This window comes from Mercenaria mercenaria, chromosome 9 (genome assembly GCF_021730395.1).
Source record: "Mercenaria mercenaria strain notata chromosome 9, MADL_Memer_1, whole genome shotgun sequence".
Classification (NCBI taxonomy): domain Eukaryota; kingdom Metazoa; phylum Mollusca; class Bivalvia; order Venerida; family Veneridae; genus Mercenaria; species Mercenaria mercenaria.
The window spans coordinates 17817017-17832287 of record NC_069369.1 but is presented as its reverse complement, the minus strand read 5'-3'; the positions used below and the strand labels follow the sequence as shown (position 1 = coordinate 17832287).

Genomic DNA, 15271 nt, shown 5'->3' with positions numbered 1-15271 from the left:
AAAATTCAAATTTGACCTGAGATCATCAAGACTAACATTCTGATCAAGTTTCAAAAGGACTAGGTCCTAAATGTGATCTCTTAGTGTGTTCACAAGCCTTTCCTTTGATCTGATTTACTGACCTAGTTTTTGAACCAACATGACCCAGTTTCAAATTTGATCTAGAGATCATCATGTCTAACATTCTGACCAAGTTTCATAAAGATTGGGTCACAAATGTGGTCTCTAGAATGTTCACAAGCATTTCCTTTGATCTGACCTATTGACCTAGTTTTTGAACCCACATGACCCAGTTTCGAACTTGACCTAGAGATCATCAAGACTAATATTCTGATCAAGTTTCATTAAGATTGGGTCGCAAATGTGGTCTCTAGAGTGTTCACAAGCTTTTCCTTGAGCTGACCTACTGACCTAGTTTTTTAAACCAACATGACCCAGTTTCAAACTTGACCTAGTGATCATCAAGATTAACATTCTGACCAAGTTTCATAAAGATTGGGTCACAAATGTGGTCTCTAGTGTTCATAAGCTTTTCCTTTGATCTGACCTACTGACCTAGTTGTTGATCCAACATGACCCAGTTTCGAACTTGACCTAGAGATCATCAAGACTAACATTTTGACCAAGTTTCATAAAGATTGGGTAAAAAACAAACAAACTGTAAACTTTTTCCTGTTTATTAAAGATTGGGTCACAAATGTGGTCTCTAGTGTTCCCAAGCTTTTCCTTTGATCTGACCTACTGACCTAGTTTTTGACCCTACATGACCTAGATTCAAACTTGACACAGAGATCATCAAGACTAACATTCAGTTTCGAACTTGACCTACAGATCATTAACACTAACATTCCGACCAAGTTTCATAAAGATTGGGTCACAAATGTGGTCTCTAGAGTGTTCACAAGCTTTTTCTTTGATCTGACCTACTGACCTAGTTTTTTTTAAACCTACATGACCCAGTTTTAAACTCGACCTAGAGATCATCAAGACTAACATTCTGACCAAGTTTCATAAAGATTGTGACACAAATGTGGTCTCTAGACTTGTTATTGACCCCACATGACCCAGTTTTGAACTTGACCTAGAGATTATCAAGACTTACATTCTGAACAAGTTTCATAAAGATTGTGACACAAATGTGGTCTCTAGACTAGTTATTGACCCCACATGACCCAGTTTTGAACTTGACCTAGAGATCATCAAGACTTACATTCTGACCAAGTTTCATAAAGATTGGGACACAAATGTGGTCTCTAGACTGTTCCCAAGCTTTTCCTTTGATCTGACATACTGACCTAGTTATTGACCCAACATGACCCAGTTTCAAACTTGACCTAGAGATCATCAAGACTAAATTCTGATCAAGTTTCATAAAGATTGGGTCACAAATTTGGCCTCTAGAGTGTTCACAAGGCAAATGTTGACGGACGCCGGACAATGACCGGTCACAATAGCTCACCTTGAGCACCTTGTGCTCTGGTGAGCTAAAAAGTATTCATATCAATAAACATTCAATCAAGAGTTATCTAACATGACTATTTCTTACCATCGAAGACATAAATAATGTTTCAAACCAATCTCAGAAGCTGCTAGGTATATTCATTTACATACAAAATGAAGGGAGGTAATTTGTCATAAATTCAGTAAATATGTATCTTCATCGATTGTCCAAGTCAATCTGATGGCAGAAATGAAATTTCAGATCAGTATCTTCATTAGTTATGGAGATATACCCATTTTTGTTTGAAATAAAGAGAGGTAATTTGACATAAAATCAGTCCGAAGATATTTACACTGATTGTTTCAGTCCAACTAATGATAATAATGAAATTTTTCAAATGAGTCCTATAAGTACTTACTGATATAAATCCATTTTGATTAAAATCAGGGGAGGTAATCAGATATAAAACTAGAATGTGTCTGTAGGACACAGGGTGTGCCCCACACTGGTACATTTGTCACAAATATGGGGAAATCATTAAAATGTTTGCAGTCTTAATGGGGTATAGCCTAAAAAAATATGAAATGGATTCATTATTCTATACCATATTCTTTTTGAGCTATGAGCATCACAAACAAAAAATCCACTATTTTGGCTATTTCAAGGGCCATAACTCTGTAATAAATGCTAAAATTCTCAAAAGAATGCCAAGTGTGCAAGGTCACATTATGATAAAGACTCAAGCAAGGTTTCATGAATTTACATTACTAAATAAATACTTTTTGAGTGAGGCACATAATTAGGTGAAAATGTGCATTTTTGACTATTTCAGGGGCCATAACTCTAGAAATAGGGGGCGGACCCAGATGAAAAATAGGAGGGTCGCAAGTTCATATCATGATTAAGACTCATACAAGGTTTCATGAATCTATATCAAATACTTTTTGAGCTAGGCGTGTCACAAGGTGACAATGTGCATTTCTGACTATTTCAGGGGCCATAACTCTAAAATTAGGGGGCAGAGCCAGACGAAAAATAGAAGGTGTGCAAGTTCATATCATGATAAAGACTCATGCAAGGTTTCATTAATTTATATCAAATACTTTTTGAGCTAGGCATGTCACGAACTTCGGACGGACGGATGGATAAGAGCAAATCTATATGCCCCCGCCACTAATGGGGGGGGGGGGGGCACAATAACTCCTGAACCTATAATTAGTTCTGACACACTCATCAAGGAATCCAAGATTTGTTGTTGAAGATATTTTGCAAATTTGTATCAAATCAAACCATAAATTAAGTCTCTATATGGCTGTAATAGCATATTCTGAACCTTTCAGGGGAAATAACTCTGGAACCCATGGTGGGATCTGGCCAGTTTTCAAAAGGAACCTAGATATTATGCAAATACAAGTTGTGTGCAGTCCTTACTACAAGAATTTTCCAAAAAAAGTATTTAAAAGAACAAGAGCTGTCCGTAAGACAGCCAAGCTCGACTATTCGAAATATTGTCCCAGAAGCAGGAAAATATTACCCAAAATGTTAAATATCAAAAGAGTTTTAAGTTCAAAAGGGGACATATTTTGACCAAAATGCATATCAGAGTTATGAGACTTGCTGCTATCAACTAGTTTTATAACCCTGAAGACACATGTGGAGTTTCAATTCAATATCTGCATTACGAGGGTTCAACGCAATAAGGGCGTAACTACATTTTTGAAAACTTTACAAGAGAAGAAAAAAACTACTTTGTTTTCTTCTGTGTTCAGTCACATACAAATTTACCAAAGTTTTTCACTTAATATTAGACATGTTATATGAAACATTAAACAACATGAATGAAATTTGACAAAATAACAGTATATTTTAAAATATTTGACTTAAGCCCTTATTGCATGATTTTTCATGTAAATCTGGAGTAATTATATATGCAAGATGGGCGTAAGTGGACTTACGCCTTTATTGCAGGAAATTTTGTGTTGAAGTTGGTAAAATTATGTCATGCAACAAGGTAGTATGTACAAAAAAGTAAATACAACTAAAGCATACTAGCACTTTATACTCATTTTAAATGAAACATTTAAGAACATAATTGAAACTGAAGAATGTAACAGCCTATTTTAAAGTATCAGACTTAACAGCAAGATTTTTTCATGTAAATCCAGAGAGATTGTATTTGCAAAATGGGCAAAAGTGTTCTTTTGCAGTAAAATTTCGATTAAAGTTTCTGGTGAATTTAATATTTTTTTCACGTAAAATGGTATTACTATACAACAGAATAGAATCATAAAAAAATAATTTATGTCTGCATTTTCTTTAATTAAACTTAATATTACACATCTCATTTTTTTTCCTCCAGACCTGAATGAATATCTTTCTATTTGGCACTATAATAAAGGGAAAACAACAACAACAAAAAAACTTTAAAATAGCAAAGCGGTATATAGGGAGTCTATCAAATATCAAATAGAACAAATGAAATCTGTCAGTCACTCTATTTCTTAAATTTCAGTCTTGCAAGCTTTATCAAAGACAAATGACATTAATTGTATATCTGACAAAATGAAAACACCACAAAATACAGGACATGACACACAGGAGATGGCCTCAGTTACCACAGCACAGTAACAGCATCTTTGCTGCATGTTATAACATGGCAATTTTCCTTGCCTATTAATTAATAAACTGAAACGGGGAGCGGTAGTCTAGTGGATAAGGTGTCAACCGCTCATTCAGGGGGTTGTGGGTTTCAGCCCCACTGGGGTCACAACCATGACCTCTCATATGACACCAGTATTGGATTTTCCAGAAGCAGACACAAGAGTGGTTCCAAACTGAAAACAAGATGTGTGTAATAAATATTGTCTACCCATGATTTTCTAAGTTCAAAAGGGGCCATAATTCTTGCAAAAACAATTTAAAATTACGGTACTTGCTTTGCAGAGTCAGCGAATACCTTCAGCAAGAATTAAAGCAATAGCTTTGACCTTTAAGGAGAAAAGTTGACCTAAATGCAAAATTTAACTAAAAAAAAACAAACAAAAAAACTGATATTTTCCTATTCCAAAAGGGGCCATGATTCTTGCAAAAAGCAGGATGGAGTTATGTTTCTTGCTGTACATAGTCAGTTACTGATGTTGAACAAGTGTTGCAAGTTTTAAAGCATGCGGACACTGACGCAGACATTGACGCCTATCATGCGATGACAATAACTCATCAATTTTTAAAAAACAAAATCAGATAAGCTAAAAAGCTTCGAATATTACCAAACTGGCATCATGTATTATTATGTTACTGAATAATACAGTCACACTTACATTTCAAAGAATGTATGCTGTATGTCTTAGGCTGTGGCTGTTCACTGTAAACTATAGCCTGAAGTACTGGCTTTTGATGTATGACACCTTTTTGATTTTCATTTTATTATTAAAGTAACTAAATTTTTAAAAAGAATTGCAATTCTACCTCATTTTGAATATTTTGTTTCTTTTGGTGCCATACAACTAAAATTTTGGTACAGATTATTGAGGAGTTTTTCCTAGGCCAGACGCCTTTCATGTATTATCACATTTCATTGCTGGACTTCCCCTTTTATATGTATAATATGGAGTTTCACCTACAGTTTTCGTGGACTAATCTTTTTGCAATACTGTACCGAGTAAGCAGGCACAAGTGTAAAAATCTTCAAGTAATTGGTACTGCAATTTATTTGTTTTCAAGAAAATCTTTTTTTAACTCCCTTACATTTTTCAAGGGCATAAAATATTTTTAAACCATGATACAACTTAAAAAGCCTGCAAGGATATAGAACATGGACTTACTTCGACCATGGTACAACTTTACAAAATTCAAGGAAATTGAAATATTTCCTACCATGATACACCTTTAAATATCTTTAAGAAAAAGGATACACCTTTAAAAATCTTTAAGAATACAGAATATAGACTTACTTTAATCATGATACACCTGAAGTCTTCAAGAATAGAGTATAGCCTTTTTATAACCTAGCCCAATTAATATTTTTAAACTGTTAATTTTGGATAAAATGTTAATATATTCATTTTATTTTACGAGTATAGAAATCTTTCTATTTGGCAATAATTATTGTGGGGCAAGTATGGCTTTCACTTTGAAAGTATTGGGCTATTAGTGTATTAAGTAGCAGTAAGATGAATGGGGGTCTATCATTTAACTGTAGCTAAATTTGATATTAACATATCCATGCACACAGGATGAATCTACCATTTGTAAGTACTGACTCTCATAAGCATAAAAAAGCTTTTCTTGACTTCAATGTCATAAAATGTGACAATACTACATTTACTTTAAGGGTCATGCATCAGGATAATGCCCTTGATACCTTATGATGTCATCAGTATGTTATATTATGACATCACAGAAATTATCTGATTACACAAGCCTGTATTGCAGGATAAGATATTAAGACTACTGGATACATTTTTGCATGCAATAAGGCAGTAAGTCAACTTACTTCCATATTGCGCATAAAAATCAAGGCAATCTGAGATACGCCCTTATTGCAATATCAAAATAATGATATAAATAACTGAAACATCTGGTTTAAATTTTCACAGAATATAAATTAGGTCAAAATAAAGTGAAAAATCAAAAAAAGTGATTTTTGGTAAAATATGTAGATACGCCCCTATTGCGTTGAACCCTCGATTAGTTTTGGAGATAGTAACTTGCATGTAAAACTTTAACCAGAATTTTCTAAGTCCAAAAGGGGGCATAGTTTGCTTAAAATACATGTCAGAGTTATGGAACTTGACCCAGTGAGGTTGGTAATTGACCTAGAAAAAGAATAAATAAGTTTCAAACTTTATGCCTTTTAGTAATAGCTGTAAGTACTTGCACGTAAAACTTTAACCAGAATTTTCTAAGTCCAAAAGGTGGCATAATTTGGCCAAAATGAAGATCAGAGTTATGGGACTTGCTGCTATCAACTAGTTTTATAACCCCAAAGACACATGTGAAGTTTCAATTCAATATCTGCATTAGTTTTGGAGATAGTAACTTGCATGTAAAACTGTAACCAGAATTTTCTAAGTCCAAAAGGGGGCATAATTTGCTCAAAATGCATGTCAAAGATATGGAACTTGACCCAGTGAGGTTGGTAATTGACCTAGAAAAAGAATAAATAAGTTTCAAACCTATATGCCTTAAAATGATGACTGTATGTACTTGCATGCAAAAACTTAACCAGAATTTTCTAAGTCCAAAAGGGGGCATAATTTGGCCAAAATGAAGATCAGAGTTATGGGACTTGCTGATATCAACTAGTTTTGTAACCCGGAAGACACATGTGAAGTTTCAATTCAATATCTGCATTAGTTTTGGAGATAGTAACTTGCATGTAAAACTTTAACCAGAATTTTCTAAGTCCAAAAGGGGGCATAATTTGCTCAAAATACATGTCAGGGTTATGGAACTTGACCCATTGAGGTTGGTAATTGACCTAGAAAAAGAATAAATAAGTTTCAAAGCTATATGCCTTTCAATGATGGCTGTATGTACTTGCATGCAAAAACTTAACCAAGGTGTGACGCCGACGCCAGGGTGAGTAGAATAGCTAAACTATTCTTCGAATAGTCGAGCTAAAAATACTCTTCACATTTCAAAAACAGCTTCAAAACAAATGATTGCTGTTTTTCACAATCAGTTGAGTGGGTGGGCAACTTGGGCGTGATATGATTCAGGATGTAGAAATATCAAAATGTGAAACCCACTAAAGAAGCATACTATACAGAACTGTACCAGACTTTCCAACCTTTAGCAAACCCAAACTAAAGATAAATACTGTACTAAAAGATCTGTGCAGCAACAGACATGTAATCACAAACTTAAATCACTTAAAGGAGCAGACACCCCTCTCGTCTTCAGCTTTTTCTCAACAAAAACAAAAGAAGCTACTTTTTGTCTATCACAATCAACTGTTAGCCGTGTCATTAGTAACATAGGTACCTACCTTGCAAATTTTCTTTCTTTTCATGTTCACCTGCTACTCTGGATGCACTCTCTGGTATTTCGTATCTTTTGATCTTTCTACGCTTTGGTCTTGAAATGTCACTGGCCTCCTCAGAAACACCAGATGAACATTTACTAATATGTGAAATATCAAGTACAGAGCCCTGTATCTCAGACCTGGCATTCAAGGAAGAAAACTTTGCAGCAGGTGTGCTTGTGAAATCCTTCCTTTTTTCAACTGGGTGCTTAGTAACAAGAAACTCTGCAATCTTTGGACTGGATAAAGGTGAAACTTTGTTCATTTTGATGGGTGATGAAATTGGGCTTTGAACAGAAAATACAGTGCTATTGCTTCCTTCTGAAAGCCTCCGTTTACCAAGCCTGTCAAATACTGATACACGTTTGTCTGAGTTCTTCTTGATGTCTATTCTATGTTCTGACAATTCTGTAAATGCAGACTCATCATCAGGATAACTCGACTCTCTTCTGACTGATTCATTAAACACCCTAAACCCTGGAACTTTGTCACAGTTTGTAAAACCAGAAAATGTTTGATTCTGGTTTATAGGCAAGGGATTTTTCTTGCTGAAAGTTTCTGAGAATGATGGTAAAACTGGTGCTGAGCTGTTATGAACTTCTTCACTCTTCTCTTTACACCAAGGTGGAGAAAATGCTGAACCCGGTGCAAAGGACTTCATTAAATCTTTTAGTTTCACATTATCTTTGTTTATCACTACTGCCTCCAATTCTTTCTTCAAGTCTTTCAAATGCTTTACATTATTTTCTTTATTAACATTGTAAGATATATCAGTTTTGGAACTTACACCATTTGTTTTAGCAGTAATGAAACCTATTTCTATTTGGTCAGACCTAGGATTTATTGTAAAACCTGTTGTTCCAGCAGCACCTACTCCAGTAGCCTTGTCAGAAGAACTTATCATTTCTTTATCAAATCTTGATCCATCTGTTACTGAATCTTTGCTAAAATCCTTTGCTTCAGTGAAAGATCTAGAACCAGCTATTTTTAAGTCAGTATTAACACCATTTGGAACAGCAGTTGCACTAAAGACAGACACAGCTGTATCAGAACTGGATTCAGATAAATTTAATTCCTTCTGGAAATAAAAAGTATCAGTTCCTTTATTTATACTATTTGCATCTGACAAATTTTTCGCAGAAACACTAAGTGGAGGTAAACTTCCTAAATCCACCCTTGCAGTTGAGAAGTCTGGCAGCCCATCATCAACATTCTTCCTCTGGTGTTTATTGTAAATCATCTGAGCTGTCCTTGACTTCTGAAAATGTTGTACAGGATCATCGTTAGTAAAAGACCTATTACATCTTCTCTCTTTAAACAAAAAAGACTTATCGGCAGCAAATGACTTCTCACTACTTTGCCATTCTTCTCTTTTTGTTTTACTCTTAACTGTATCTTTCTTTTTGCACTTTTCTTTCCCTTTCATTTCATGTTCTTTCCACAAAGCCTTTTCAAATTCATTCAGAATTTCTGCAGACTGGTTATTCTTCTTTGAATGATCTATCTTATTAACTCCAGACTCCACTTTTGGTGTAATCTCTCTTTTCACTCCTTTCTCTGCCTTCTGTATTTTTTCATCTCTTATATTAACATTTTCTGCTTTCCTACCTGTTACAGATTTAAAATTTTCTGTTTCTTTTCTTGCTGAGAATTGTGGACACTTGTCTGCAGGTTCTGCAACTTTCTGACTGCTCTTATTTTCTGGATGTAACTGCTCTGAGCTATGTATCTTCAATTTATTTTGTGCATCAATGCATTCCTTTTTCTCAGACCTTTCACCTGAATTAGTAAGAGTAAGTTTCAATGGAGTCTGATTTGTTTCAAAAGTTTTTACCTTCCAGCGAGGTTGTTCTGGTGATCCAGTAAATTTACATTTATAATCATCTGATCTAAATGAGGACAAATTCACTTTTTGTATCAAAAGCTTTAATTTTTTCTGCTTATCACTCTGATCTATCTGGCAGTTTGTACTTCCTTCTATTTGTATATGAACATCCTGAGATGCATCTGTTGGATCTGGTTTGTCAATGTCACTATCAGGAATGTCTGATTCTACTTCCGTACAAGTCTGTGTAAAATTCTGATTTTCTATTTTCTGTTGAGGTTCTCCCTTTTGATTTAAAGATCCTCTGCTATCATTCAGTTTATCCTCTTCCAAATGGTCATTATATTTGCATTCACTAGAATTTTCAGTATGCTTTTCTTCACATTTTGCACAACTTTTCAGATTTAAATTTGCCACACCATGAAATAACTTGTTGCATTTTTCACATCTGTAAAACCTGTTCAAAGTGCCATCATTTGTTCTACTTTTCTCCTGAGTAAGATTATAGTTTACCATTCCACTTACGTCTTTATGTTTACATCCATATGAATTATGTGTTTCCATATTTTCAGCACACTTAGTTATACCAACAACTTCAGTCAAACTAATAGAACTTTCATTTTCACTCGGCTCAGTTTTTCTATGTTTGTGTTTTTGACCTGAATGCTCTGAGTGGCTATGTTTATTTTTCCTCTTCTTATGCTTTGAATTACTTACTTCTCCATCAACATGTGGTGACTCTGCATCTACTTTTATCAGTTCACTTCTTTTGCCTAACTTCAAGTTGCTTTCTAACTGCGCTAATTGCTTAGTTTCAATATCAGCATCCATTTCATTTATATTACATAAATGTAATCCATTTATAACTTCTTTGTTATGTACAGACAGAGTCTTATTTTCTACTTTCAAATTATTCTGAGTAAGTGCATCTGCTTCTTCTCTTTCCAACTTATCAATCAGGTTTGACTGTTTCTCATTGTCCAACATTTTTTTCATTTCTTTTTTCTCCTTACTATCATTTTCTTTACTCCTAGCTTCTGCTCCCTTCTTGTTATTTTTATTTGAAACATTAATGACTGGTTTAGCTTTATCTTCAAAGTTACTCCTTTCCCTTACCGTATCAACTTGACTGACTGTAGCATGTGTTTCTTTCTCTACCTTTTCCTTTAAAATCAGCTGAGACTCTTTCTCAAAATTTCTGTCAGGATGCATAACAGGTTCTGACTTTTTAACTAACCCAGTCATGTTATTATCCTTCACATTTTTGCTGTTGTCTGTCGCTACTTCTGTTTCAAATTTATCCTTGTGTCTTGAATGATTCTCTCCTTTATCTTTCTCTCTCTGACTTGATTCTGTCTCTTTGACTTTTTCACTTGACACTTCAAAAAGTAACTCATTCTCAACACTTCCTTTTCTCATTTTGTCAACTTTTGGTGACGAGCATGTGTGGGTCATACATACAGTCGGTACAGCTTCTATACCAACAGTCATCTGCAGACCAGAACTAACACTTAAGAGAGATTTTTTAGTGTTATCAAAGTCTTCAATAGTTCTTTTGTTCATATCAGATTCATTTTTGCAAACTGACTGAGATTCATTTCTGCACTTCATGTCTTTATTTTCAACTGGTATCTGTTCAACATTATCGACTGTACAATTGTCCTTACTATTCAAGATATCATCACTATTCAAAGAATTTTTCCTACTACTGTTCTCTAAATTTCCATACAAAGCATTTTCGTCAAACATCAAAGCTGCCTTATCAGGGGATTTCAGAACAATGTCCACATCTTCTGCAAATTCAATCAAAATTTCATCATAGCATGAATCATATATTTTGGTATCATCATTATTTAGGGGTTCCATAAGCAGTGCTTCATTCTGGTCAAAGCTATCACTACTTATTTCTGTTCCAATTTTTAAAACCTCACTTATTTTATTCTTATTAAGGTCCATTTTACTTGGTACATTTTCCATGTCTTTCTTTGCAAAATAGTCTTCTTTTGAGATTATATAAGACTGTAATTTCTCTAGTTTTCTCTGAACCTCATATTTACGTTTACAATCCATGTTTGCTTCTTTGTTCTTTGACTTCTTACAGCAAGATGTGTCTTCACCACTCTGTAGAACGGTCTTTTCATCTTTACTTACTAAAAATCTATTTTTTACTTCTAAATTTTCTATACATTTGTCAACTTCATCCGTCTTTGCTTTGAACTTATTAACATTTTTAACCGGTATTCTTATTTTCATTTCTTCACTTCTGGTTGTAAAATCAGTCTTCACTATTGGTGTATCTTCACTGTCCGAGGAGGAGGATAGAAATTCTTCACTCATTACCCTCTTCTTCCCTTTTCTTTCTGCAACTGACCTAAGAACCTCCTTTTCCCTCTTCACAGTTCTCTTTGACTTCTTTTTTACAAGGCCTGTTTTCAAAAATTTCAAACCAACTGTAATATTCTGTTTATTTTGGTCAGACACATGGTTTTCTTCAAACCCTTTTTCGGTGCAATCTCTTTTCTTTTTTCCCTTTTTAGTTTGCTTGTTATCTGACTTTATTTTCATGCCTTTCTCTTTCTCAGAATTATTCCTGATTCTAATGTCTGGCTTTTGAGCAGACTTTAAGTTTGTACTTGAATTCAACACTGCTACCCTTGAATCATCTGTCTTTCTAAAATCTTTTTGTTCTCCACTCTCACATGACAGAATTTCAGCATTTTTTGTAGAAGTTCTATTGTCAATGAGCTTACTTACATTTTTCTTTGTCTTCCTTTCATGAACATTTTTCTTTCCATCTTTAGCTTCACTGACCACTATACGATATTTACTAGGATCTCCTTCAGATTTTCCATAGCTTTGTTTTTGCTGAAAAGTTTGTCTTTCCAAGGCCATAGGGCTGACACTTCTAGTACTACCAGACGCTTCAACCTGAACATTTTGCACATCAGCTGACACTTCAATTATTTGCCCTGTCCTTTTACCAGTTTTACAACAAAGCTTATCTGACCTTTCAGACAATTTCTTGCTGTATTCACTACTGACCTTTCCTTCACTGGATAAACATTTTTTCTTGCCATGTTCTTTGGACTGAACTATACTTACATTCTTATGTGAAAGATTATCTTCTTTTTCTTGTTTAGTTGTTTTGTGCTTTTTCGCTCTTTTCTTGCTGGCATTTGTACTTATTATATCACTGTCCTTATTTTCTATTTCCTGACTTTTATCAATCCCTACACTTTGATCTAACAACTTTGAATTAGCAATGTTTTCAGTAAGCGTTTTCATTTTTTCAAATTCTTTAGTCCAGCCTATTAAATCCTTTTTAATATTATCTATATCAAGAACAGAGTTTCTCGAACCATTTTCAACTGACCTGCTTCGTATCTTCTTCTGTATTATCTTTGAATCTTTGCTAGGAACTCTATCTAAAGACCTATTTAAGTCAAATTTACAAATGCTGTTTTTAACATCACTTCCACAGGATTCAGTGCTTGTCCCCTTTGTAATATTTCCTTCAGTTTTCTTTCCTACCTTAGACATTTTAACTTTGTTACATCTTTCATTACCTCTTTTCACGTCTAATTCATATTGGTTTTCACTCTCAACAGTTCTTTTCATGCTTTTATTTTGTTCATTTCCTCTCCCAGTCTCAACCTTTTTTGATAATGTCAATTTTAAGGGACCTTTTTCATGATTCTTGGAATATTCATTCTTATCCCTGATATTTGTCAATTTTGTAATTTTATTACCATAGACAAGATTTTGTGCAACCGACCAATGCTCATTCATTAAATCTGTTTCATGATCATTCAATTTTGTTTCAGTTTTTCCAACTGGCTTTTCGTTCAGGAAATGTAATGGCTTTAGCACAATTTCAACATTTCTTTGCAGACATGACTTTGCCAAGTCTGTATTATGAGTACAATATATTCTTTCTCCATTAACATTTATGTTTAATTTCTCTGTCTCATTCACAATAGCTGAATCACTGACTACATCTGAGATACCATCTTGAGTTTTCAATTTCATGTCAATCTCATCCTCTTTCTTCACATTTAGAAGTGGTACTTCCTCTTGTAGTTTATATTTAGTTTGATTAGTTTCACTTTCAAATGTATAATCTCCTTCAGACATGAGATCTATAATTTCACAGTTGTTAATCTCTGGAGATCTGCAGTCAACTCCTTCATCCACATCCATTTCAAAGACAACTTTCTTCTTTACACCAGAATGACTACTTCCTGAATGTTTTAAAATTGAAGAACTTTTCAATGGAGATGACACTGAGAATTTTTGTTGTCGCCGTTTGTTAAGAAAGGTATTTAATCTTTTTACAGACTTAAAATGTGTCAGGTAATGATTATCAAGTTTGTCATCAGACACAAATATCTTTTTACAAAATTCACATTCCAACTTTCCAATTTTGTTACCACAAGTTTCTTCATAAACAATGTCCAGTTCACTGTCATCATCACTGGTCTTGGACTCATTCAGATTTTCAGTTTCATCTCCTGCTGTTGAACATTTTGCAGATTGTTTCCTTCCCACAAATCCAAAATACCTGGATTTAACTTTCCTAAATTTTTTACGCAAGTCATGTTCCTCTTCAACTTCAAATTCAGATTCGCTTTCACTTAAAAACATATTCCTGTGTTTTTCTCTTCTCTTCCATTTACTTGATCTAACTCTATGCTCTGATTCTCTACTTCCATATTTTCTGTGATCAGATACATCTCCATTTTCATGTTTATTTTGTCTTTCAGAGTCTGACTTATCAATGCCTCTACTGTTCAGTCTTGATCTGACAGAAGGCCTAACCCTTTGTTCAGAGTGAAATTCAACAGAATGTTCTGAGGTTTGGTACTTTTCTACCTGGACATTTAATTTCTGTCTGTCATGATGATCATCAAAATCACTGTCAGTTACATTATACACACAAACAAGATCACTGCTGTCTGTTTGTCCACTTTCATCAACTGTCAATTTACCATTTGTTCTTACATCAGTATTGCATTCACTAATCGTCTCAGCCACTTCATTAGCCTCATCCTGCTTCACTTTCTTCAACCTAAGCTGGAGTCTTCCTCTAGGCCGTGAGCATCTTTCCTGAGCTTGTTCCACTGCTATATACTTATCTTGCCCACAACCTCTTTCACCCATGTTGTCTCTTTTATAATTCATTTCATTATCTGAATCATAGGCACGAAAACTATCTCTTGTTTTAGCTACTATTCTTGATACTGAATGTGTCCTTCCAGTTTCAACTTTGTTCTTCCTTGTCTTATATTTGTCTGTCCACTGTTGATACTTTGATAGGTTCTTAGACATATTTGTGTCTTTCATCTTTGTGTCCTAAAATAGTAACAAATAATTGAAAACAAAAATTAGGAATAAATTATTACTTTTCTCCATCAAGTTTAAACAAGAGCTGTTACAAAACAACAGACTTATCTATTACTTGACCTTTTGTGTCCAAAAACACCATCACATTTTAAGGAGGTAACATACCATAACATTTTGTTTGTGCACATGCCCAACCGGAAGCTAACGTGTATGGCATGCCAACTGTCCAATTATTACGTGAACCCAGGTTAACGTTCGAAAAACTAGGATTAACGATCGATAAACCAGGTTTTTCGAATACTAACATATATATTCGAGCGAAAACATAGGATAACACCGTAAACCATAGTTCACGCTCGTAAACATAGGTTTAAGTTCGATAAACTAGGTTTCTTGATTGAACTATGAATTTCTGGTCCTTATCCTAAGTTCAAGAGCGTGAACCTATGTTTATGGGCATAAAGCTGGGTTCACAAGTGTTAAACATAGGTTCACGCTCATGAACATAGGATAACGTCCGAAAAGCATAGTTCTGTTCGAGAAACTTAGTTTATCGAACATAAACCTAGGTTTACGTTTGTAAACTAAGATTCACCCTTGTAAACCCAAGTTCACGGTTGTAAACAGGTTCACGGCA

General features: G+C 34.4%; 1 protein-coding gene across 1 annotated transcript in view; it reads right to left on the bottom strand.

Moving 5' to 3' along the window:
- The window catches only part of LOC123547778 (reticulocyte-binding protein 2-like), a 62595-nt gene that overhangs the window by 36170 nt on the left and 11154 nt on the right, over positions 1-15271 (bottom strand). The window contains exon 3 of the mRNA XM_053550911.1: positions 7431-14643. Within this exon, the coding sequence (XP_053406886.1) occupies positions 7431-14634 (7204 nt within the window). The 5' untranslated portion in view covers positions 14635-14643. The remainder of the gene's footprint in view (positions 1-7430; positions 14644-15271) is intronic.